This window comes from Neolamprologus brichardi, chromosome 20, assembly GCF_056152115.1.
Source record: "Neolamprologus brichardi isolate AB-2024 chromosome 20, ASM5615211v1, whole genome shotgun sequence".
Lineage (NCBI taxonomy): Eukaryota > Metazoa > Chordata > Actinopteri > Cichliformes > Cichlidae > Neolamprologus > Neolamprologus brichardi.
In genome coordinates, this window is record NC_142123.1 from 1,415,040 (window position 1) to 1,435,210 (window position 20,171).

Consider the following 20,171-nt stretch of genomic DNA (forward strand, 5'->3'; position numbering starts at 1 on the left):
ACGAGCCTTGAATTTCTTCCATAATTTAGACAATGTCCAAATTTATGAAAGACAAACCAAACAGCGTGCACAAATGTGCCGCCTCAAGCACGAGTGCTTTCCAATCCATCAGGCTTTCTAACTGTCAGCAGGCCAGCAACAGGCAGGTTATTAATAACACTGCTTGGCTGAGTGTGTGTGTCTGTGTGTACGGGGTAACCAGGGCTTTCCAGATACTAAACACCGCTTCTGTTTGTGCCAACTCCGATGTCCTGCAGCCCATTAGGCATTAGGAAGGCCAGCTAAAGGGCACCTCAAATAGGAGAGTATTTGGAGCAGAGCAGCACAAGCAAATGCAAACTCCGTGTGTAAAAGAGGGTTTGTCTCTGTGCTATGAATAAGAGTGCGAGCGTGTGCAGTGGCCTAGTGTGCATGTGCCCGTGAACAATCAATCTATGAAATCACCCTGCATCAATATGGTGCTCTGCTGAGGCCATCGTGCAGGGGAAGAATTGGTTTTGTAAGGGTGTGAGCATTTTGTGTGTCTGTGTGCGGATGGAAAACGTCCTTCTGCACTGCAGATGTAATAACTTGAGGTATAAGGACGAGGGAGGGAGTGAGGGGGCAGTTCAATTACAATTTCCTCCCCCTCCCCCGGTCTCACTGTCTGCCAAGTAATTCATTTCAGAGGCAATTACCAACAGGGCTGCATCCCAGCCCGTCGTCTAACTCAAATGGATGAGCTGTCACAGCTGGGGAGGGGAGGGGCAGGTGGGGGCCTCAAGCTGCTCCACATATACTAACAAAGAACAACAACAACACACCCATGGAAAGCTGGGAAAACACGCGCTTCGAAGATGAACACGGTGGCACGTCCACACAGATATCGAGCTCCATATCTAAATCCAGAGACGTCCCGGGGTGATGATCATTAAGATCACAGCAATCTTTGATAATTATGATCTATGAGGGGAAGTCTTTGTTTCGCCCACAGATTAGCACGTTGATTTTCAAAAACAAAAACTGTTACACTGGTTTTTCTCTTTTTTTTGCAGGTAATAATAATAAATAGATGTAAGCCGTGTGAGAGCACTATCAGGGTTCATCTTCAGACTGATGCTGTTGTTTATGGTTACCTTATTGATCATAGCTCCTTAATTGAGGCACTGAAGCGCTTCATCCCTTTAATGTGGTATTATAGAACAAATGTACAGTAGCTGCATGCAGTCCTGACATTTATTTCTCAGTTCCTTAGAAATAAGATTTTGTGAGGCTTGTTGCCTGTGATAAGGGAAGAGGGAGGGGGTGCAGGATGTGACTGCTGCCTGCCTGCTGACTCAAATTTAACTGTAATGGAATTATTGCAATTACCCAGCCTCCCTGCAGGCCCAGCCCAGAGTAAGAAAGCAAAAAAAGGCTAACACACATGACTTTATCCCCTGTTTTCCTTCATTGGGATGCTCTGCAAAATATTTCAAAATATCTATGTGAAGTTCAACAAAGAGAAATCTTTGCCATGGCACAAACAGTCGTTCCTTGCTAGTCTTCTGTGACAGACACAGGGTCAAACCCATTTCACTTCCTCAAAGTTCACATGAAATTGAAAAAGGGAGGAGGGGGGGTGCTGATAATAAAAATGAAATGAAATTCACCTCTCCTCTGACGGATTGACAGAGGATATAAATAAGGGTCAAAATGATACACATGAAGCACAATCCATGTCTTCTTCAAAATAAATACAAAAGATTTTGGCTTATGAAAAACCCTCTGGAACGAATTCATTTCGTAAGTCGGGGGGGGGGGGGGGGCGTGTCACATGAGGTCGTGCATTCACTGACATCTGCAAACTGCACACACCCACAGCGTTAAAGTAAGTGAAACTAATTTATTATCATCTCCCAGTGATGAGGCACACACACAGTTAAAACAAAGACTGAACAGCGTATTAACAAACTGTTGAGCAGTTGATGTCTTCCTTTAAAAATAGCATCGACATAATGAATCACAACCTAAGGCTAAAAAAACACGAGTTGCTACAGTGTGCAAAACTTGACTAGCTGGTTATTGTTGGTTCGTCAGTGTTGACTGATGGATACATGAGAAAGAGGGAGATCTGTGGTTGTCTGGAGACCCTGATCAGGCAAAATAACGTCAAAGTAAATGCTTTAGTATTGATCTGCTTCCAGCAAACTCAGTCCACAGCATGTGGTGCGATAGTCTGTAGGCTACGAGGGGAAGCAGACATCCACGCCCGCTGTAGCCGGGAAAACCGATCTTGAGGATTAAAATGAGTTGCAGCTCTGAAATTCTTCTTGGTGATTCATTCTGATATGAAATCATGTGCAGTATGAGGATTATGTTATCGTGCTAGCTCAGTTTCCCTTAGAATGGTATGGAGGTTAGAGTCCAAGAAGTTACTTTACTGCAAGTGTAAAGAGCTCTAAGTCCATAATAATCTGTAGTTGGCTTTGAGGTAGATGAGCGTCTCCAGGTTCTTTGGTAAGACACAGCCTCTCTCTGGCAGCAGAAAGCGTCCAGCTGTAGTGAAAATGCTCTCCACCACAGTACCACAAACAGGTATGGTGAAAGCTCTCTTGGCCACCTGGGCAAGCAGAGGGAAGTCAATAGCTTTACGTCGCCAGTAATGCAACGCCTCCTCGTCTGTGGGTTCCTCGCGTAGGTAGATAGCCAATTCCTGTTCTAGGCTCTTGGCCTGTGTTGTGGGTCTCTGCTTGATGAAAGAGAACAACTTGCAGGGCCGAGAGAGCGAGGAGATCGGTGATGGAGCTGGGGCAGGAGGAGTGTGGGACTGTGGATGAAGGTCTGTGTTGAGATTTACGGGGCTGGAGGCTGTGGAGTGTTTGGATACCTCCTCTATGAGAACTTGTCTGTGCCAGTCAGGGTTACTGCTCCAAGTAAGTTTGAACTGGGGGTCCAGGGTGGTGGCAGTGATGTAGAGGGGGTTCTCCAGGATAGGCGCAAGGAGACGCTCTACAGCCTGGCTGAGGCCCACGACCAGGGAGGGGCAGTGGGGGGTGGACGTCTCGGACAGATGCTTGCGGAGGCCGAGAACACAAGGCAGAGCGAGACTGATAGACACGTGTCTGTCCGTCTGCGCGTCTGCTTGTCTGTCTCCGTGCACCATATCCCAGGCCTCAGTGAAGGGCTCCAGAGTGTCCGTGAACTCCCTCAGCAGGGCTCTCTCTGTCCCACCCAGCCCCAGTTCCCCTGGACCGCTCATCTCCTCCAGGAAGTCCACAGAGTCCAGCAGCCGCCGCAGGACCTTTATCAAAGCAGACAAATACATTAATGCTATTAAGCATTTATTTTGGTAGCCACACTTTATTTGTGCACCTTCTACTTAACATACTGCTCATGTTAAATGTTTGAAGCTGATGCAATCTGTTTATTTGGTGACATTACTGATGATAATAAATTCAGTATAATATGTAACCCTAACTTTAACTCGCCTTAAGCTGAGCAGCCCAGTCTTGTGCTGCCTCTGGGAGATTCCCTTGTCCCCCCATCATCAACCCTGGACCATCGAACACTTGGCTGAGCTTCTCAGATGGGACGGCAGAGGTAATGTAGTTGTAGAAACAGGCTGCCTTTGCCAGCGTGGACGAGAGCTGTGGACAAGAGCGCAGCCCTTCCCTGACACACTGTTCAAGAGAGCGAGAGAAACAGTCCACCCGAGAAACGCCCAAACCCTGCTCCCACGTGTATTCCCATTCTCCTTCTTCTCCAGCGTCGCCGTGGCCATTCCTGATCTCTTCTCGCTCCACGTTGTTACTACTGTCCACCTCTTCTTCATCATTTCCATCTTGGCCGTTGCCGAGAGGAGGTGAAAGCAGAAAACCGGGAAGGCAGCATGGCTTTCCGCTCGTTCTCGTCGGCAGGAGAGGGTCTGCCACAACACGAAATGCTCTGCCTGACACGCCATGAGAGTGACATACTTCATCAAATTCGGAAAGTATGCGATTCCCAGAGCTGCCACCAGTCAGTGGAAGGCACGCCAGGAGAGCTGAGCGCATTTGCCACTCAGATGTAAGAAAATGGCAGGTGACACCAAGGTACCTGTAGAGAAAGAGAGAGAGAGACGTGGAGTCTTCAGTAAAGGGATTCAAACCAAGTTTCCATTTTGTAGTTTCTGGCTTGTTTTACCTCCTTACCCTGAAGTGACTCCAGATAATCCTCTCCAGAGATCCAGGCTGAGGCTAAGGGCGTGTGCTGAGGCCAAGGCCTGACGGGTGGCCAGCTGGGCCTGGTAGGCGTAGGCTGGAAGAAGTTGGCTTTGGATGTAATGCTGAGGCTCAGGGGTGTAACGAGGCTCCAGGAGCTGAAGCAACTCTCTGAAGCCTTGATTTTCCACTATGGACACTGGCTGGAGATCACGCACGATCATCTTAGCTATAGCCTCGGAAATCAGAACCTGCAGTTTAAAAAGAAACACCACAAATTACACTTTTTAAAAATAGCTGATGCTTTTACTCAATAAATCTGTTACACTTGCAACGTCGCAAGCTCCAGCGCTAACGGGCTACAACACACCTGACGTGGATCATGTCTGTCAAATTTGGTCACCCCTCCTCCAGAGCCTCCTCCTACTCCTCCCTCAAGAGTTCCCATTCCTCCAACACCTCCACTCGCTACTCCTCCACCTCCTCCTCCCACTCCAGCACTAATAGGGAGTGTGTAGCGGGTATTCCCTCCATTGGCGTTGAAACTGTGCAGGGAAGCAGAGGAGTAGCCCTCTCTCTTCATATCCTTCCTTTTGACAAAGTCATCATACATCGCCTGGTGCTTCCGCTGAAGGGAGAGAGACAGAGGAGCATGAGGTTGTTATAGTTCATTTCTATACCTCTACACAGCATGCTGAGTACATTTCTGTGGGAGATGATAAGGTATAGGTAACCCCCTCCCCTTCACTCTGTTTCCTTGCAGAGAAGCAACAGACTGTCTGTACAGTCAGGTTTTTACAGCTAATCCTCCAGAGCTGTCATACAGCCAGCTGCTTCTGCTGATCCTGACAAGAACAAGATGAGCCAGATGTTAACAGCCACATGTACAATTTTATTCGGAAACCATTACCTTAAGGTGCGTTACGAAGTTGGACGTGACGCTCCGTTTCGCCTGGATCCTGGTGCCACAAGCCTTACAGTTGGACTCGATTTTTCCATTTTCCCCTTCGAACACAATGTTAAAGTAATCCAGGATAGAGACCTTGGAAACTGACGCCATTGGAGCAGACAGTTCCTCCGCTCCGGAGTGAAATCAACTTGCAATCAAGGGCAATCTGAGTCCGAGGTATCAATCTCACCTCGCCTCTGATCATGAGCGCAGGCCTGAGTGTTTACTTCTCAATCCCTTATCACACATCACAAATGTTGCTCCCAGTTGCGCAGACAAAAGAGCAGGAGTTGCGTCGCTCGCACGTCCAAAATCGGCCACGATCAGGCTGCACAGTCTGCTGCGGATGTCTGGACACATCAATAATAACACTGAGGCCACATCCGTTGTTTCTGCGCTCCCATCCGTCGTTCGGACGCAAAGCGCTGCGTTTCACGGAGGCATATAGCGAGTATTATAATTGGACCAGGAAGTACACACAATAAACGGGACTTTCGGTTCCCAGTTCGGTAGTTCCCGGTAATGTTCGGCTGTCCCCAGTGAAACTGCTGGCATCGGAGGGTGGTGGCGCTCGGTCAAATGTTTTCAATTATGCTCATGTCGGTATGATAACAGCCAGAGTTTCTCCGGATGTAGAGCATCATTCCCCCAAAAATGTAAATTAGGTCTGCGTCTCTGGCTTGTTAATAATATAAATAGAAAACATATAAATAGAAAACACACATTACTGACTTGCACATAGCATCGTGTCGTGTTTTACATATGAAACATGATGAGCGCATTTTAATGACAACTAAATCACGGTGACTTTTACTTTCCATAATATTTAGTAAACACAACAAAACACATCTTTCAGCTTTTCGTGTTTTTAAACGGGGTTTTGCGGAGACGTGGGACGTAAATGTGAGTCGACTTGTTGTTAAATACAGTAGTCAACACAAAGAGGTTCAGACACTTTATTAGTATAATATATATATATATATATATACATACATACACACACACACACACACACACATATATATATATATACACATACACACACACACACACACACATATATATATATATATATATATATATATATATATATATACATACATATAAATATATATATATAGAGTATAATGATAAATAGGGCATGATTGAGGTATATTTTTTAATTTAATGTGATTTCGTTTTCAAAAATTGTTGGTTCATTTGTATATTTTATGTATATAATTACTCGATATATTTTTACATTTTAGTATTCAGCATTTTTGGGCTCCATAAGCAAAACGTCTGGAAAGGAAATGCAGAGAATATACTATTTCTAATGTATTTCATCAAAATGAAAACATCTATGAAACATTTCCACAAGCTGCCAACCCTGAACTTTTTTTAATTAATGTATTGTGTTTGATAAAATAAAGAAGTTACACTTTTATTAATAAAGTAATTAGTTACAGCACACACACAAAAACAGGCAGCCTTATGTCAAAGCACTGCTTGCCATTTATTGAAAACATTTAAACAGGTTCTGCTAACATTTTATGATTTTGTGTAATAAGACCATTTTCACAAACACATCCATCTCAATTAAAAGGAAAACAAAGAGATCAAATAAATAAATCACCAATGATTTCCACAGAAAGAGCTTGAACTGCTGGGATCTGCTCTTCCAGCTCCACCAGGAAGCTTCTTTTTAGTTAACGAGCCCCTGAAGTATCATCACTGACTGTCCTGGGCTGAAAGCTGTTTTTCAGCCTCCTCCTGCTTTGACTCAGCAGAAGTATTATGTCTGCTACCTTGTCCAGCTGAGTTGCTGAGCCTTTCCCCTGGAGTGTGCTTGTTTTGCAAGCTGTGTTTCAGCTCCTGTCTGGCGCTCAAAACTGCAGCCTGGAGTGCTGCGATCTCAGCAGACAGTTCTATTACTGTAACGACAGAAAACAACAATTAAATTGGTGAGTGGTGGAGCAGCAGAACAGTAGGAGCTTTCTCCTACCTTCAAGAAATATCTTTGCCCATATCCAAATTTACTTATGCAACAGAAGCTGTAGCCATCGTGCTGTGAGTATGCACAGGACTCTGGAAACCTCTATTCATATCTAACAAGCTGCACAAAGCAAACCTTGATTCATATGCATATGAGTTAAGGTTTGCATATCTAGAGTCTTGCATTACATGGTAATAGACACAATAAAAAGGCATTTTATGTGCTGCAGATTATATTGCACGTGTTCTCTTTATGTTTTTCAGTTTTCCTGTGTTTTATTTCTCTGTAGCATATTTTTTCCTAAAAGCTATACATGCATATCGTCAGTTTTGTAGATTTGTTTATTTTTTGTGTTTGTGGTTGCGATCTCTCTAGCTGCATTGTTTTGAGATGGCAATATTGGCACATATGAATCAAATTCAAAGCCTTGATCATACTCCACATTGTTCCTGTTATACTTCTGTGAAGTCAACCAGCTGGGACACATGTAAGATAATTTCTCTGCATTCACACGGACCCTCGTGCTCACCATCCGGTCGTGAAATTTCCATCTCAGATGACAGCAGACCCTAGCTTATTTGCAGACATTGAAAGTATAATCTCATCCATAGTTGAGGCAGAGTAGGTTTCACCTGAAACCATAACACTAAGATGTCCTTGGGCATGTAACATACCTTGCTTGAAAGATGATTGTGCATGTTTTAGAGACTGTGGCACCAAAACTCCAAACCACTTCAGTGGGTCTTGCTGAGGATTCTGGTCACGTTTTCCAGCTGGAGCTTTCTCGCTACCAGTGCTCTCGCTTTCCTCTTTTTCTCCGATCTCTCTTTTTGGTCTGTTTCTTCTCCTGACACCTTGTAAATCAAATACTGTCATCAATAACAGAGTTAATAATAGACATCAACGACACACATCTTTAATACTGCATCACCTTCTTCTTGAGGTCCTATATCCTCTATAGCTCTCTGATCTTTTCCAGACTCTTTACGACACGTTTGTGTACATCTTTCAGTGGTGAATTCCACCTCACCACTGTCCAGTGCCCTGTTACATACAAATATAAGTTTTAAAAGAGCCTTTTAAACAAATTAAAGTGATCAACAGACTTTTCATTTTTCATAAAAATTACTGATTCCTCACCTAGTTTGAACACAGACTAGTGGCTCAATCTCACTTGCATACTGAAGTGCAGAGACTTGTTTGTTTCCCATCGTATATCGTGCCTTGCTCATAGAAAACCACCCCTGTGGGGAAAATGGTAAAGTCAGATTATACAGGCAGAATGTAAAAAAAGAGCATTTTTATTACAAACCTTTTTTGCGTAAATTTATTTTGAAAATCCTTATATGGCTTTTTATGGAATTTAAACACAGTCAACATAGCCCTAAAGTCTGTTAATATACCACACTAAGATATTTCCCATTATATAACACCTACAGCCCAAAATGCCACATATACATTTTGATTTATTTTCTATATTTTTACCTACACATTCTTAGGGAGCAAAAATTGAACCTAAATGTCTTATGTTGGCTATTTATCTACAAGGACACTACAGGTACCTGCTCTATGAGAGAGTTGAAAGTGGCTCGCTTCTCCTCCAGTAACTCCAGCTGCTCCATGAAACGAAGCAGCTTTTCGTCCAGTAACAAAGAAGATTCCTCTGATTCTGACACACCCATACTCACTCTCTGCGCCAATTTAAGTCTCCTTCGCAGGTAATCTTTACCGCTATTTTACAACGTTTGAGTAAACCGAACAGAATCTGTTCCGTGCTTCCGTGTACCATCATGTGACACGTAACCACGTGGTATACACCACGTGTTCATATATCAAACATACAGAAAATACTAATACCAAACATATCGCTGATATACTTGTGAAGTGTGACTTTGAATCATTTATGAGTCCTGGAATCCTATGTACTGTTATGGAAATGGACTCGAAGAAACGCTGTACGAAAGCAATAATATTGAGATATTGTTAAGATTACCCTTCCCATAAATTTTTGTTGCTGTTTTACAGTCAGTGACTTTCTAAGTCACTAAGTAAATTGTCGAATCTCATAAAAGTATGAATACAAAACATTTTGTTCCAAATTTGACAAAACCATAAAACCTAAATTTAAAAAAAAAAAAACGAAGTTCCCATACCGGGAGTCGAACCCGGGCCGCCTGGGTGAAAACCAGGAATCCTAACCGCTAGACCATATGGGAGCGACAACGTCCGAGACTACATCTCTATAGATGAAGGATATATATATGAAACTGTGACTTATTTGTACATATATTTAGCATGTAAGTGACATTTAATATTTACTACTGTTCCTCCTTTTTGTGGCTTTGACAGATACCATCTGAAGAACTGATTAAAAAAACAGCTTAAAAAATTTAGGTAAGATGAAAACGACTCTAAGTATTAAAAAGAAACTATTTATGCAGGACTCACATTAAGATATTAATTAATTAAACTATTTTTAACGGAAAGCAGATCCGCACACGGTCACCACGTCACTTTAAATAACAGTCGTCTGCCGCGAGACGTCAAACCACTGTTTGATGACGCAGCTCACACAGTTACATATACGCTTCTGCTTCACTATTCAGCATGTCTCCCAGTAGCGCGCCGTGATCGTATAGTGGTTAGTACTCTGCGTTGTGGCCGCAGCAACCCCGGTTCGAATCCGGGTCACGGCAGGGATAAATCCCTGGCACGGCTTGGGACGACTCTTTTTCTTACTCTGCCGTAAATTTTGTTTCGTATACTTTAAAGTAAAAATGTAAGGTTCTTAGGGTAATTACAAGTCTTGTCCTTTAACTGATTTAGACCAAATGATCATCGGATATCACATGGGTACATTCCACGTTAGGTTTGTATATTTAAGAGGGCTTTACTTCAGCTACATTTTGCTTCTCGTCATTTTCAGTCCATGCGAGTGAAAGGTTAACTGTAAATATTTCCTTACTAAATCATTATCAGCGAGATAATCATGGCCTTCAATCGGAGCATCTTCCGATTGAAGATTGATTGGCCATTTTCTACCCTTTATCAATCGCTAAAATATTGTATGACTTTCGCCTTGAAAAAGAGGGCTGATCCCTTTTCATTGGTAGATGTCATAGACAACGGCCATGTTCCGAGAGGAAGAGCCAATCGGTGAGCCAGTAGATCTCATGTGCAATAGCTCTATGCTTAAAGATGTTTGATTGGCTGTTGTGATCCACAGGTAACGGCCCCCAAGCACGGAGTTCCTCGTTTGAGTTTATGTGCACGGGTATGTTAGATAGCAGTGGATCTTTGACCTGCTGTGTATTAAGTCAAATTACCCGTGGAGCTGAACACCCATTTGGTGGCATCTACGGTAAGGATAAAAGCGCACTGATGAACTTCTCACATAAAACGTTACACTTTTAACTCTGTGAATTAACTAGAACAGAATGTAATATAATACAGTAATACAGTAATAGTAATACAGAGAATGTTTAACTCTACACTTTTAAGTCTAGTGCTGATTATGTTTCTGTATTCAAACAGATAATGGACTCCTCTAAAGCAGCTCATCACCCTTACTGGCCTCGAGACCTTTCAATTCCCAATTATGTGGCCAACGATCGATCGATGTCAGAAATTCTGGTGTTTCTGTTTTCTGTGTCTGGGCTGTTTATGCTGGTGACCTGGCTGATCACCGGCCAGGCCACCAGCAGGCTGGGCGCATGGAGGCGCCTGGCTGTGTGCTGGTTTGCTGTTTGTGGCTTCATCCACTGTGTAATCGAGGGCTGGTTCTCGCTATATTATGATATAATTCCAGGAGATCAGCGCTTTCTGTCACAGCTGTGTGAGTACTAACGGAGAGCATGTGTTTAGAAAAATGCATAACCTACCTGTTGTGTGTGTGTGTGTGTGTGTGTGTGTGTGTGTGTGTGTGTGTGTGTGTGTGTAAAATCTGGTCAATGTGTTTTATGTTTTCCTCTCACAGGGAAAGAGTACTGCAAGGGGGACAGTCGATATGCAATGTAAGTTCATTTCTGCTCTCAATTTTGTGCATAAAAATGATTTAAAAAAGTTGCGATTGATGTTTCTTTTCTCTCTAGTGCTGATAACTTTACTGTTTGTATGGAGACTGTGACTGCTTGGTTGTGGGGTCCATTCAGCTTTTGGGCTGTTTATGCCTTTTTAACCAATAAGCCCTACAGATTTCTCCTGCAGCTCATCATTTCAGTAGGTAAGACGGGACAGAAGCTTTCTTCATGTCAACCTCAGATGGAAATAAATTGTTGCTAAATTGTAGCTTTATTTTGTCTTCTCACGTAATCTGACTCAGGCCAGGCATATGGAGCGGTGCTCTACTTCTTCACAGAGCACAGAGATGGCTACGCCCACAGCGAGCTGGGACATCCAATCTACTTCTGGTTCTACTTTGTGTCTATGAATACCCTGTGGATCGTCATACCGCTGGCGCTCATTTTGGATGCATGGAAACATCTGTCAGCAGCCCAGAGGCAAACGGACAGCACAAAGTCACAGAAGAATAAGAAGAACTGAGTGTGTGCGTGTATGGGAGGGGGGCAACATTACATCTCCGTCATTATGAGACTTTATCAATATGAATGTCAGCAAAGTAATAGTTCTGTGATTTTTCTCTTTTTTTTACTTGGCAACTTCTTTTCTGAGAAGAGCAAAATAAACCACATGTGACCACTTTCATTTTCTCTCATATTTTTTATAATTTATATGATCAGACTGAACATTTCATTACGATGCAGATGAAGATAGATTCATCACCCCTCCCATTAAAACACAGCTTTTACAAACACATTTTATTTTGGATTACATTATTACATTATTTTACTTATTGCACAGAAACAAAATGATTCAAGGAAGCTATATTGTCATTTGCATCACATGTTTCCATGAGGTGGAACGAAACATGATCCCAGAGCGAAAAGAAAAAGAATTTAAAAAGTGATAACTAAATAAAACATAATAGAAAAACAGCAACAACCTTTGCACCAGTATGGATGTAGAAATGTAGCAGCAAGAGGGCATGATGACCAGCACTGATAAAGTGGCGGTGTCAGTAAGTGTCAGTAGTGATTAAGGTGCTACAATAACAGTTCTTGTCCATTATGCATTGGGAAGTCTCACAGCTTCTGAAATGAAACTGTTTCTCAGTCTGGTGGCATTTAATGCTCCTCAGCCTCCTGCCTGAGGGGACAACGCGTGAGTGTGCTGGGTGAGTGGGGTCCTTCATGATACAGGTGTCCCTGTAGAGCTCAGTCCAATTCAATTCAATTTTATTTACACAGCGCCAAATCACAACAAAAGTCGCCTCAAGGCGCTTCATAGATACAGAGAAAAACCCAACAATCATATGACCCCCTATGAGCAGCACTTTGGCGACAGTGGGAAGGAAAAACTCCCTTTTAACAGTAAGAAACCTCCGGCAGAACCAGGCTCAGGGAGGGGCGGGGCCATCTGCTGTGATTGGTTGGGGTGAGAGAAGGAAGACAGGATAAAAGACATGCTGTGGAAGAGAGACAGAGATTAATAACAGATATGATTCAATGCAGAGAGGTCTATTAACACATAGTGAGTGAGAAAGGTGACTGGAAAGGAAAAACTCAATGCATCATGGGAATCCCCCGGCAGCCTACATCTATTGCAGCATAACTAAGGGAGGATTCAGGGTCACCTGGTCCAGCCCTAACTATATGCTTTAGCAAAAAGGAAAGTTTGAAGCCTAATCTTAAAAGTAGAGATAGTGTCTGTCTCCCGAATCCAAACTGGAAGCTGGTTCCACAGAAGAGGGGCCTGAAAACTGAAGGCTCTGCCTCCCATTCTACTTTTAAATACTCTAGGAACAACAAGTAGGCCTGCAGAGTGGGAGCGAAGTGCTCTAATAGGGTAATATGGTACTACAAGGTCATTAAGATAAGATGGGGCCTGATTATTTAAGACCTTGTATGTGAGGAGCAGAGTCCGTAATTTATCAACAAGTGTCTGTGGGATCATTGTGTTGAAAGCAGATGAGAAGTCCACGAAGCATACGGATGTAAGAATTTTTCTGCTCTATGTGGGTGAGGGTGGTGTGAACCACAGAAGAAGAAGAGATTTCACATGAACCAAAATTACCAGTATGAAAATTATTAGCCTGCTCTGATGCTAACAGTGAACTGTGTATCCTTTTTGCTGGAGTAATTTCTTGTAGCCATCCCAACCTTCATATTTGATTTGCAGAAGAATTCAAATCAGGGCTTTGTGCAGGCCAGGTTCTTATCTTCAACTTGGACTTCTGGAAGTAGTTCTTCCAGGGGTAGACTGGGAGCAATGTATGTTGTGGGTTATTGCTGTGCTGGAAGACAAAGTGATATCCCAGACCCAGTTTTCTGACTACTTGAGGTTTTCTTTTGAAATCTTCACATATCCTTCTTTCTTCATGATTCCTTTCAACTTGACAAAATTCCCGTTCCAGACCACTTAAGTCCATTAAAGCATCCCAGCACAATCACAGCAATACTCCCACCACCATGTTTCACTGTGGACATCATGTACTTTGGGTTGTAAGCCTCTCCCTTCTTCAAACAGAGCTCTTTGTCAAAGTGATTTGTCTCCACTAATAAAAATGATGTGCTTCCAATCTTTCCCCAGGTTGTCCTTAGTATTCTTCAGTCTCTTCAGCAGAAGTGAAGGTGGCAACCGCACAGTGGATTCCTGTTCAGGGCTCTATTACTTGTGTTCTTTGAGACTAAAATTCCCAGTTTGGCTAAGTCATTCAGTGTCTTGTCAGTTTTTCTGGGATCTTCAGAAACATCTCTCACGAGTTTTCTTTCCAGAGTCATTAAAATCTTCAGTTTCATACCTCTCCCGGTCTTGTCTGTGGACCTCTTCCAGCTTCTTAGTGCTTATCAGAATCAGAATACTTTATTAATCCCTAAGGAAATTATTTGGCTTACAGTTGCTCCAAGACAGTAACAGTAACAGACTAACCTTTTTAAACGATACAATATGTTACGGATTTTACAATTTTAAGAAATAGCACTAATATATACAAATCACTCAATTATAAATGTCAAGAATTAACAGAGGTGATTATAAATAAATATCAAGAATATTGACAAGACTATTACAGAGTAGAAAAGCGCGTGTGCAGAAAGGGTGTAACTATTGCAGTGTTTATAGTGTATTAGCTGGAGGAGTTGTACAGGGAGATGGCCACGGACAGGAATCATTTCCTGTGTGGTTCAGAGGCGCTTTTTGGTAATCTCAGTCTCTCAATGAACGTGCTCCTGTGACCAGCCAGCATGTCATGGACTGCGTGGGAGGTATCCAGCATTGTCTTTATCTTGGAGAGCATCCATCTGAGCTCCATCCAAACAAATTACTCTCCTTGCGGATCAGTTTATTTAGTCTGTTGGCGCCTGCGACCCTCAACCTGCTGCACTTGGAAGCAGTGAACACTTTGTAAGCATCAACGATTGCTTTTCTCACATTTAAACCGATGCTTTCTCAAGTGGCTGCTCAAAACCTCGCTTAGGTTTTTATAACGTATGTAAACTGGAAGATAACCCTCAGTTTTAACTTGATTTTACAAGCTTTGACGTTAACAAAGTTAAAGCATATCATTGCTCAGCAGTGGTTTGTGTTATGACTAGATGGGTAAAAAGGTTGATCCCAGTATTTTTTTTTCCTGAAATAATTATATTTCTTAATGTAATTAGTATGTTTAGAAATGCTATTATGGAGGTAAACACAGACGTAAACATAAAGTCAAACATAAACTCCTGGTTTATTCCTCATCACAACAGAACTACTTTTCGCTCCAAAACACAACAACAGACTTTCTTTACACTGGGTGTGAGTGGAGCCCTCTAGTGGTCCACCACACAATGTTGTTCTTGCGAACATTTTGACAAAAACTTTAAATTTCTAATTTTTTCACATTGAATTGACTGAATTATTTCTTTGTCACGTGTCCAACATTATAGACTTTAGTGGATTACACCATTTCCAGCTCATAATGAACATTTGGGGCTTATGCATGTTTGAACCATTTGTTTGAACCAAACTGACTTCACATGTGACTGCAGCGATTTACTTATTTAAAGACATTCGCCCTTAAATTCGGAAGATAATTAAAACCAAGCTGAAATAAGTCCACGTTTTACTTAACGGGAATGCATAATGTAGGTTTAAGTATATTCACGTGGGTGAAACGGAACCATACAACTGAGGGGCTAAATCACGTCACGTAGTAAACTCGATGAGTTAACACAGGCTAAGCTCTTCTCAAACTAATCACATATCATCAATGAAAACATTTTTTTTGCCTTGTAGCCAATTTACAAGTTTGTAGCCCCTGATAACCCCACAATATCGTGTGCCGAAATAGCTCAGTTGGGAGAGCGTTAGACTGAAGATCTAAAGGTCCCTGGTTCGATCCCGGGTTTCGGCATTTTGATGCAACCGTGTATTTGGGTGTGTCGGCTTTCCACCCGGCGGGGAGTAAAACGTACAAGAACGTTTTACTGTTTTAACACTTCACACACGGTTTGTGTCCTAATTTTACATTTGACAGCAGTAAAAATACCTTAAAAATGTGAATCTATTAGCGTGAAATGTGCTGCAAACTGTGTCGAGGCTGTTTAGGGTCAAAGTTCACACGGAAGTTTTTCTCTTACAAGAAAAAAAAGAAAAATTATACCACCACCCAGTGTAGGGTTTCTGCCCTGAATCAACAGCACTGGTAACTACCAAAATCATTTCTTATGTTAGCGTGGTTCATCTACCGGTGTGAACGAGGATTTTTATCAAAATTATATTTATAACGCTAAAATATAATTATTGTTGTTATCCATGCATTTTTAAAGGTATTTTTAAAGCTGAAAAAAAAAATAGGGGGAAATGAGGAAATTGATGTAGACCATAATATAAAAAATGGGCTACAAAGAAATGTTGTCATGGTGTCATTTGCCTCTTTCTCCTGCAACTACAATTCCAAATAAACCTTCTGACATGTGATTTCTACCTTTGTGCATCTCTAACAAGAAAGGAAGAACAGAGTTGGAGGAGAAACATGAATCACAGTGGCTTTATTTTAGACCGAGGCAGTGGTTGTTAATGCACTTACATTTAATGGGGAATCATGAGAAGACACATTTCTCTCTACTGATATTTTATCTTTAGCTGAACATTTTGCTTAGTCTCAGTCCCAGCTGTGCATTTGTTGCTTTCTCTCTACTTGCAATATCTTTAAGCGCTTTCAGAGCAGCAGGCATTTCTGGCTGCAGCTCCAGCAGTTTCCTAAATGCCTGTTTGGCCTCTTCCAATTCATTCACAATCTGGCATGCCTTCCCCAGCCGGTACCAGGCTTTGGCACAGCCGGGTTCCAGCTGAGTGGCTTTAGCAGCATTGGCCTTAGCCCGCTCTGGCTGGTTCAGTTTTAGCTGGCACAGGGACAAGTTGGAGTGGAGGTCAGCTTTCATTTTGTTGAGTTCTTCAGCTGAAGGATAAAGTGTTTCAAGAGTTGCTTCTCTCTGCTCCTCAGCTTCATACTCCCATCCCTTTTTCGCCACATCTCTAACGTGATTGCAGAGAGTGATGACTAGTTTCATGGCCTTGCTGTAGCTGTCCGCGGCCCCCCACAAATCCTCGCTCCTGAATCTCACTCCGCCCTTGTCCTTGTGCGACTTGACCCATTCCCATTTTTCACCAGGAGACATCTCCCAGGATTCCTTGCCTGGTGTGAAAGCTTGCAATTCCACTGTGGCAAAAAAGGGAAGGCTTTCATGTGAGGGGTGGGGAACAGCAGCATCTGGTCCAGTTTCCAAAGGAGAAAGTTGTATCTGGGTAGCAAAACACAATGTTAAGACCTTTCATCTTTACATGGTTGACAGTTAAAAACAAAACCAAGGATAAACACGACAGAGCATCGGTCATTTAGCCATCGCGATTTCATCAAGAAAGATGAAGGGAAAGATCATTTAAACAAAACAGTATTTACACAGGTTGAGAGAAATTTGTGTTTTAGGATGAGCTATCAAATGATGGTCAGCCAGAAATTAGAGATCAATTTGAGAAACCGGAGATAAGATGGTGGGCGTAATCACAGCCGGACTGGCGTCCTCGCGGTGGTGCCGTGATGTTTGGTGTTAAACTCCAAATAATTCCAGTTATAGACCTTGTTTGGGCAAATAAATAAACTAAGACTGACATTTACAAAATGGCAAAGATGAAGAAAGTGGAAGAAGATTTGGAGGAGATTAAACATTCACTTAACTCGCTGAGGTCTGAAATTGTAAAAGTAAATAAGCAACAAGGAATACTTCTGTCGATGATGGACCAAATCAAAGAACTAAAAAATCTGATTAAGGAGAATCATTTAAGTATAAGAAAAAGAATAAGAATTTGAAACCTTGGATAACTAAGTGTCTTGCAAATGCGTGTAAAAAGAAAAATAATTTATATAGAGATTATATAACACAGAGAACTAAGAATGAAATATCAAGTTTATAAAAATAAGTTGGTATTAGTATTGAGGAAAGCCAAGAAAGACTTTTATAATAAACTTTTTCAGGAAAATAAGAATAATATTAAGGGCATTTGGAATATTTTTAAAGAAGTATTAGGTAACAAGAACACACCCTCAGATCGGCCTATTTATTTCTTTAAGAATAATCAAGTTGTCGATGACAAGACTGAAGCAGCAAACGAATTTAATTCCTTTTTTGTAAATGTTGGACCTACTTTAGCAAATTTAATTAGAAAAAATGACGAAGTCTGGAAAGGAGAAAGTAGAGTGGTTAATTCTATATTCTTAGCTGATATTACCATGAAAGAAATAGTAGCAAATGTAGAAAACTTTAAAAATAAAAAATCTACTGACTGTGATGGTATAGACATGGTTATAATTAAAGAGACTTTAGACTGTATAAGTATTCCTCTTTGCTATATTTTTAATCTCGTTACAATCAGAAGTATTTCCTGATCGAATGAAAGTGGCAAATACATTGTTATTTGTCTATTTAATTAATTTTTTCATGGCTCCTTTGCTGCAGGGAATCAAGAACTAATTTAAATCATCACTGCGGCTCGTCAACTGACCCTGATGTCTGATTGGTTATCATTTACTGCAAGCTAAGATAGATTGATCCCAGACTTGATACAGTGGACTTGAAGACAGATATCCCAGAATACATATAGTACAGAATACAAACTGTAAAGAAGGTTTTCAAATACTCCTGTTTCTGTGACACCAAATACACTTTAAGCTTTTCTTATTTCTTGAAGTTCACGTGTCCATCTATACATTTATTTTTTCTACCTCATCCATCAAAAAACAGAATACCGAAACAAAGACTTCAATACTCAGTTAAATCTTACCTCACACTTCTCCCCAGCTCTCATTCCCTCCAAACACGCCTCTGTGATGTCACACTGACCATCCCCAAGCCTCAGTGTTGTCCAGTCACCCAGTGGGACCTGCAGCACAGAGTCTTTACACCTCACAAAGGGTGTGGTACCAGATTCAGTAAGTTCAGCGGTGGACAGATCAGGCTGGGCTGGCAGCTTCTCACCTGTTTTTTCACATGCTACATTCTCTGCTTCATCATTGTTAGCTTTGAGACGCACTTGGACTCTACACAGCGAACCCAACCTTGGACAATTATTTGATGAAATTGCTGTAAGATACAAAGAAACATTTGTTAGCTGGAGTAAAGAAAACTCATTGATTATAACAAGGAACAAATGTTAGAAGAGTATCATACCTGTTACATCTGCTGGATCAGCTGTCTGCTGACTGTTTAATCGCTTTTGGTGGACCTTCCAGAGGCCTCGGGGACACACAGAGACCCAGGAGGTGTTGTAAACGCTATCATGATCACTTTCAGTATGTAGTGTTTCTGGAGGGTAATCGGGCTCCATCACTGGATAAAATAATAAGAAAGAAAAGTTTACCACACGTTATGTTCATACATTCATTTAAGACAATAAACAGCTTTGTAAGGTCACGTGACACGACCATCTTTATTCTTCAACACAGCTCGAAGTCTGTTAGCCAAGCTTTTCTCATTTCTTTACTTTTTCAGGAATATTTGTCCAGGTTTTTTATAGGACATTTAAAGCTCTTCTCTGGATGTTAGCTGCTTTTCAGAATACTTGTGTGTTTTTCTATTCAGGTATGCTTTTAGTGCCTTGCAGTGTGTTTGGGATCATTGCAATTCTGAAAAATGAAGCTGTTGTGAATCAAATCCTTTCAAACTGATAGCGCACGATGGATCAAAATCTGACTGTACTTTTTTGCATTTATATTTCCTTCAATTTTGAGAAACTCACAACACATCTGTCTCAAATGCCGCACAAAACCATTACCGGACACTTACTGCACCTCTCTCAGGCCCTGTGTCAGGGCTTTGCTGGATACAACCTTTGCATGATTCTTATTAAGGGCACACTGCAAGTCCATTAGATTTAAGCAACCACACTATTATTACTGCAATGTTACAAAGCTGACTGTTGACAACAATCACCAACAGGTCAGGGGTATTCAACTAAGCGTCGCCAATACTACTACTGATAGATAGCACTGTTTTAGCTAGCACGCACATTAACACGCCCCAGTAACGTTAGAACAATAACTAGCATCAGGTAGCTATCGTGCAAGTCCGCAGGACCTGAATTTAACTATTCTACATTATACGAGCGACAGTCAGTTGGTGCCTATAGCTCACAAACGTCCAACTTACCTTATACAAATGCATAAAAGTTGGTATCTGCTATTCCATTAATCTAAAAGAAATAAAGATGGCAGATGACCAGTGATGACACGAAAACAAACACCTTACAGTGATCGCTTTCTTCTTCGCTTTCTGTTAGTGCGGCTTCTTCTTCTTCTTCTTCTTTGTGTGTAGTGGCGGATGAAAGGCAACTGCTATGTTCCGCCCCCTACTGCACTGAAGTATATTTATGTTGGCTGTTTCAGCGATAGGCTCCTTTACGCGCCCTCGTGGGCTATGAAGGTATTGCAGGTGGGCAAAAACCCAAGCAATCATGTGTTACCTGCAAATATACTTCAAATGATTAAAATTAA

The 20,171-nt window shown here is 41.8% G+C and overlaps 4 protein-coding genes and 3 non-coding genes across 7 annotated transcripts; 3 read left to right on the forward strand and 4 right to left on the reverse strand.

The window, feature by feature from the left end:
- Positions 1-1,844: 1,844 nt before the first annotated feature.
- On the reverse strand, positions 1,845-5,665 carry si:dkey-109j17.5 (zinc finger BED domain-containing protein 4). Its single transcript, XM_006785687.3, has 5 exons — positions 5,071-5,665; positions 4,531-4,788; positions 4,152-4,411; positions 3,450-4,056; positions 1,845-3,262 (listed from the first exon to the last, which is right to left on the reverse strand). The coding sequence occupies exons 1-5, from the start codon at positions 5,218-5,220 to the stop codon at positions 2,420-2,422; spliced, it is 2,118 nt and encodes a 705-aa protein (XP_006785750.2). The 5' UTR covers positions 5,221-5,665; the 3' UTR covers positions 1,845-2,419.
- A 915-nt stretch (positions 5,666-6,580) lies between these two features.
- Positions 6,581-8,902, reverse strand: vma22 (vacuolar ATPase assembly factor VMA22). The gene is made up of 5 exons (XM_006785686.3): positions 8,647-8,902; positions 8,225-8,328; positions 8,016-8,128; positions 7,759-7,938; positions 6,581-7,022 (listed from the first exon to the last, which is right to left on the reverse strand). Exons 1-5 carry the CDS (start codon positions 8,764-8,766, stop codon positions 6,820-6,822), a joined length of 720 nt encoding a protein of 239 aa, XP_006785749.3. The 5' UTR covers positions 8,767-8,902; the 3' UTR covers positions 6,581-6,819.
- Positions 8,903-9,228: 326 nt separating this feature from the next.
- On the reverse strand, positions 9,229-9,300 carry trnae-uuc (transfer RNA glutamic acid (anticodon UUC)). The gene has a single exon. It is a non-coding gene; the product is annotated as a tRNA-Glu (tRNA).
- Positions 9,301-9,708: 408 nt separating this feature from the next.
- On the forward strand, positions 9,709-9,780 carry trnah-gug (transfer RNA histidin (anticodon GUG)). Its single transcript has one exon. It is a non-coding gene; the product is annotated as a tRNA-His (tRNA).
- Positions 9,781-10,320: 540 nt separating this feature from the next.
- Positions 10,321-11,788, forward strand: ebp (EBP cholestenol delta-isomerase). The gene is made up of 5 exons (XM_006785685.2): positions 10,321-10,445; positions 10,619-10,919; positions 11,061-11,097; positions 11,176-11,306; positions 11,406-11,788. The coding sequence occupies exons 2-5, from the start codon at positions 10,622-10,624 to the stop codon at positions 11,624-11,626; spliced, it is 687 nt and encodes a 228-aa protein (XP_006785748.2). The 5' UTR covers positions 10,321-10,445; positions 10,619-10,621; the 3' UTR covers positions 11,627-11,788.
- Positions 11,789-15,463: 3,675 nt separating this feature from the next.
- trnaf-gaa (transfer RNA phenylalanine (anticodon GAA)) lies at positions 15,464-15,536 on the forward strand. The gene has a single exon. It is a non-coding gene; the product is annotated as a tRNA-Phe (tRNA).
- Positions 15,537-16,154: 618 nt separating this feature from the next.
- On the reverse strand, positions 16,155-19,963 carry fkbpl (FKBP prolyl isomerase like). The gene is made up of 4 exons (XM_006785684.3): positions 19,828-19,963; positions 18,850-19,008; positions 18,464-18,762; positions 16,155-16,926 (listed from the first exon to the last, which is right to left on the reverse strand). The coding sequence occupies exons 2-4, from the start codon at positions 19,004-19,006 to the stop codon at positions 16,264-16,266; spliced, it is 1,119 nt and encodes a 372-aa protein (XP_006785747.2). The 5' UTR covers positions 19,007-19,008; positions 19,828-19,963; the 3' UTR covers positions 16,155-16,263.
- Between the last annotated feature and the right edge of the window lie 208 nt (positions 19,964-20,171).

Coding starts and splice junctions, on each gene's coding strand:
- si:dkey-109j17.5 (XM_006785687.3), bottom strand. CDS start 5,220: ATGGCGTCAGTTTCCAAGGTCTCTATCCTGGATTACTTTAACATTGTG. Junction 4,789..5,070: donor ACTTCGTAACGCACCTTAAG/GTAATGGTTTCC, acceptor CTCTCCCTTCAG/CGGAAGCACCAGGCGATGTA. Junction 4,057..4,151: donor TTATCTGGAGTCACTTCAGG/GTAAGGAGGTAA, acceptor CTTTCTCTACAG/GTACCTTGGTGTCACCTGCC.
- vma22 (XM_006785686.3), bottom strand. CDS start 8,766: ATGGGTGTGTCAGAATCAGAGGAATCTTCTTTGTTACTGGACGAAAAG. Junction 8,329..8,646: donor TCAACTCTCTCATAGAGCAG/GTACCTGTAGTG, acceptor TTTTCCCCACAG/GGGTGGTTTTCTATGAGCAA. Junction 7,023..7,758: donor ACAATCATCTTTCAAGCAAG/GTATGTTACATG, acceptor CTGTCGTTACAG/TAATAGAACTGTCTGCTGAG.
- ebp (XM_006785685.2), top strand. CDS start 10,622: ATGGACTCCTCTAAAGCAGCTCATCACCCTTACTGGCCTCGAGACCTT. Junction 11,098..11,175: donor GGGGACAGTCGATATGCAAT/GTAAGTTCATTT, acceptor TTTTCTCTCTAG/TGCTGATAACTTTACTGTTT. Junction 11,307..11,405: donor GCAGCTCATCATTTCAGTAG/GTAAGACGGGAC, acceptor AATCTGACTCAG/GCCAGGCATATGGAGCGGTG.
- fkbpl (XM_006785684.3), bottom strand. CDS start 19,006: ATGGAGCCCGATTACCCTCCAGAAACACTACATACTGAAAGTGATCAT. Junction 18,763..18,849: donor TGATCCAGCAGATGTAACAG/GTATGATACTCT, acceptor TGTATCTTACAG/CAATTTCATCAAATAATTGT. Junction 16,927..18,463: donor GAGCTGGGGAGAAGTGTGAG/GTAAGATTTAAC, acceptor TTTGCTACCCAG/ATACAACTTTCTCCTTTGGA.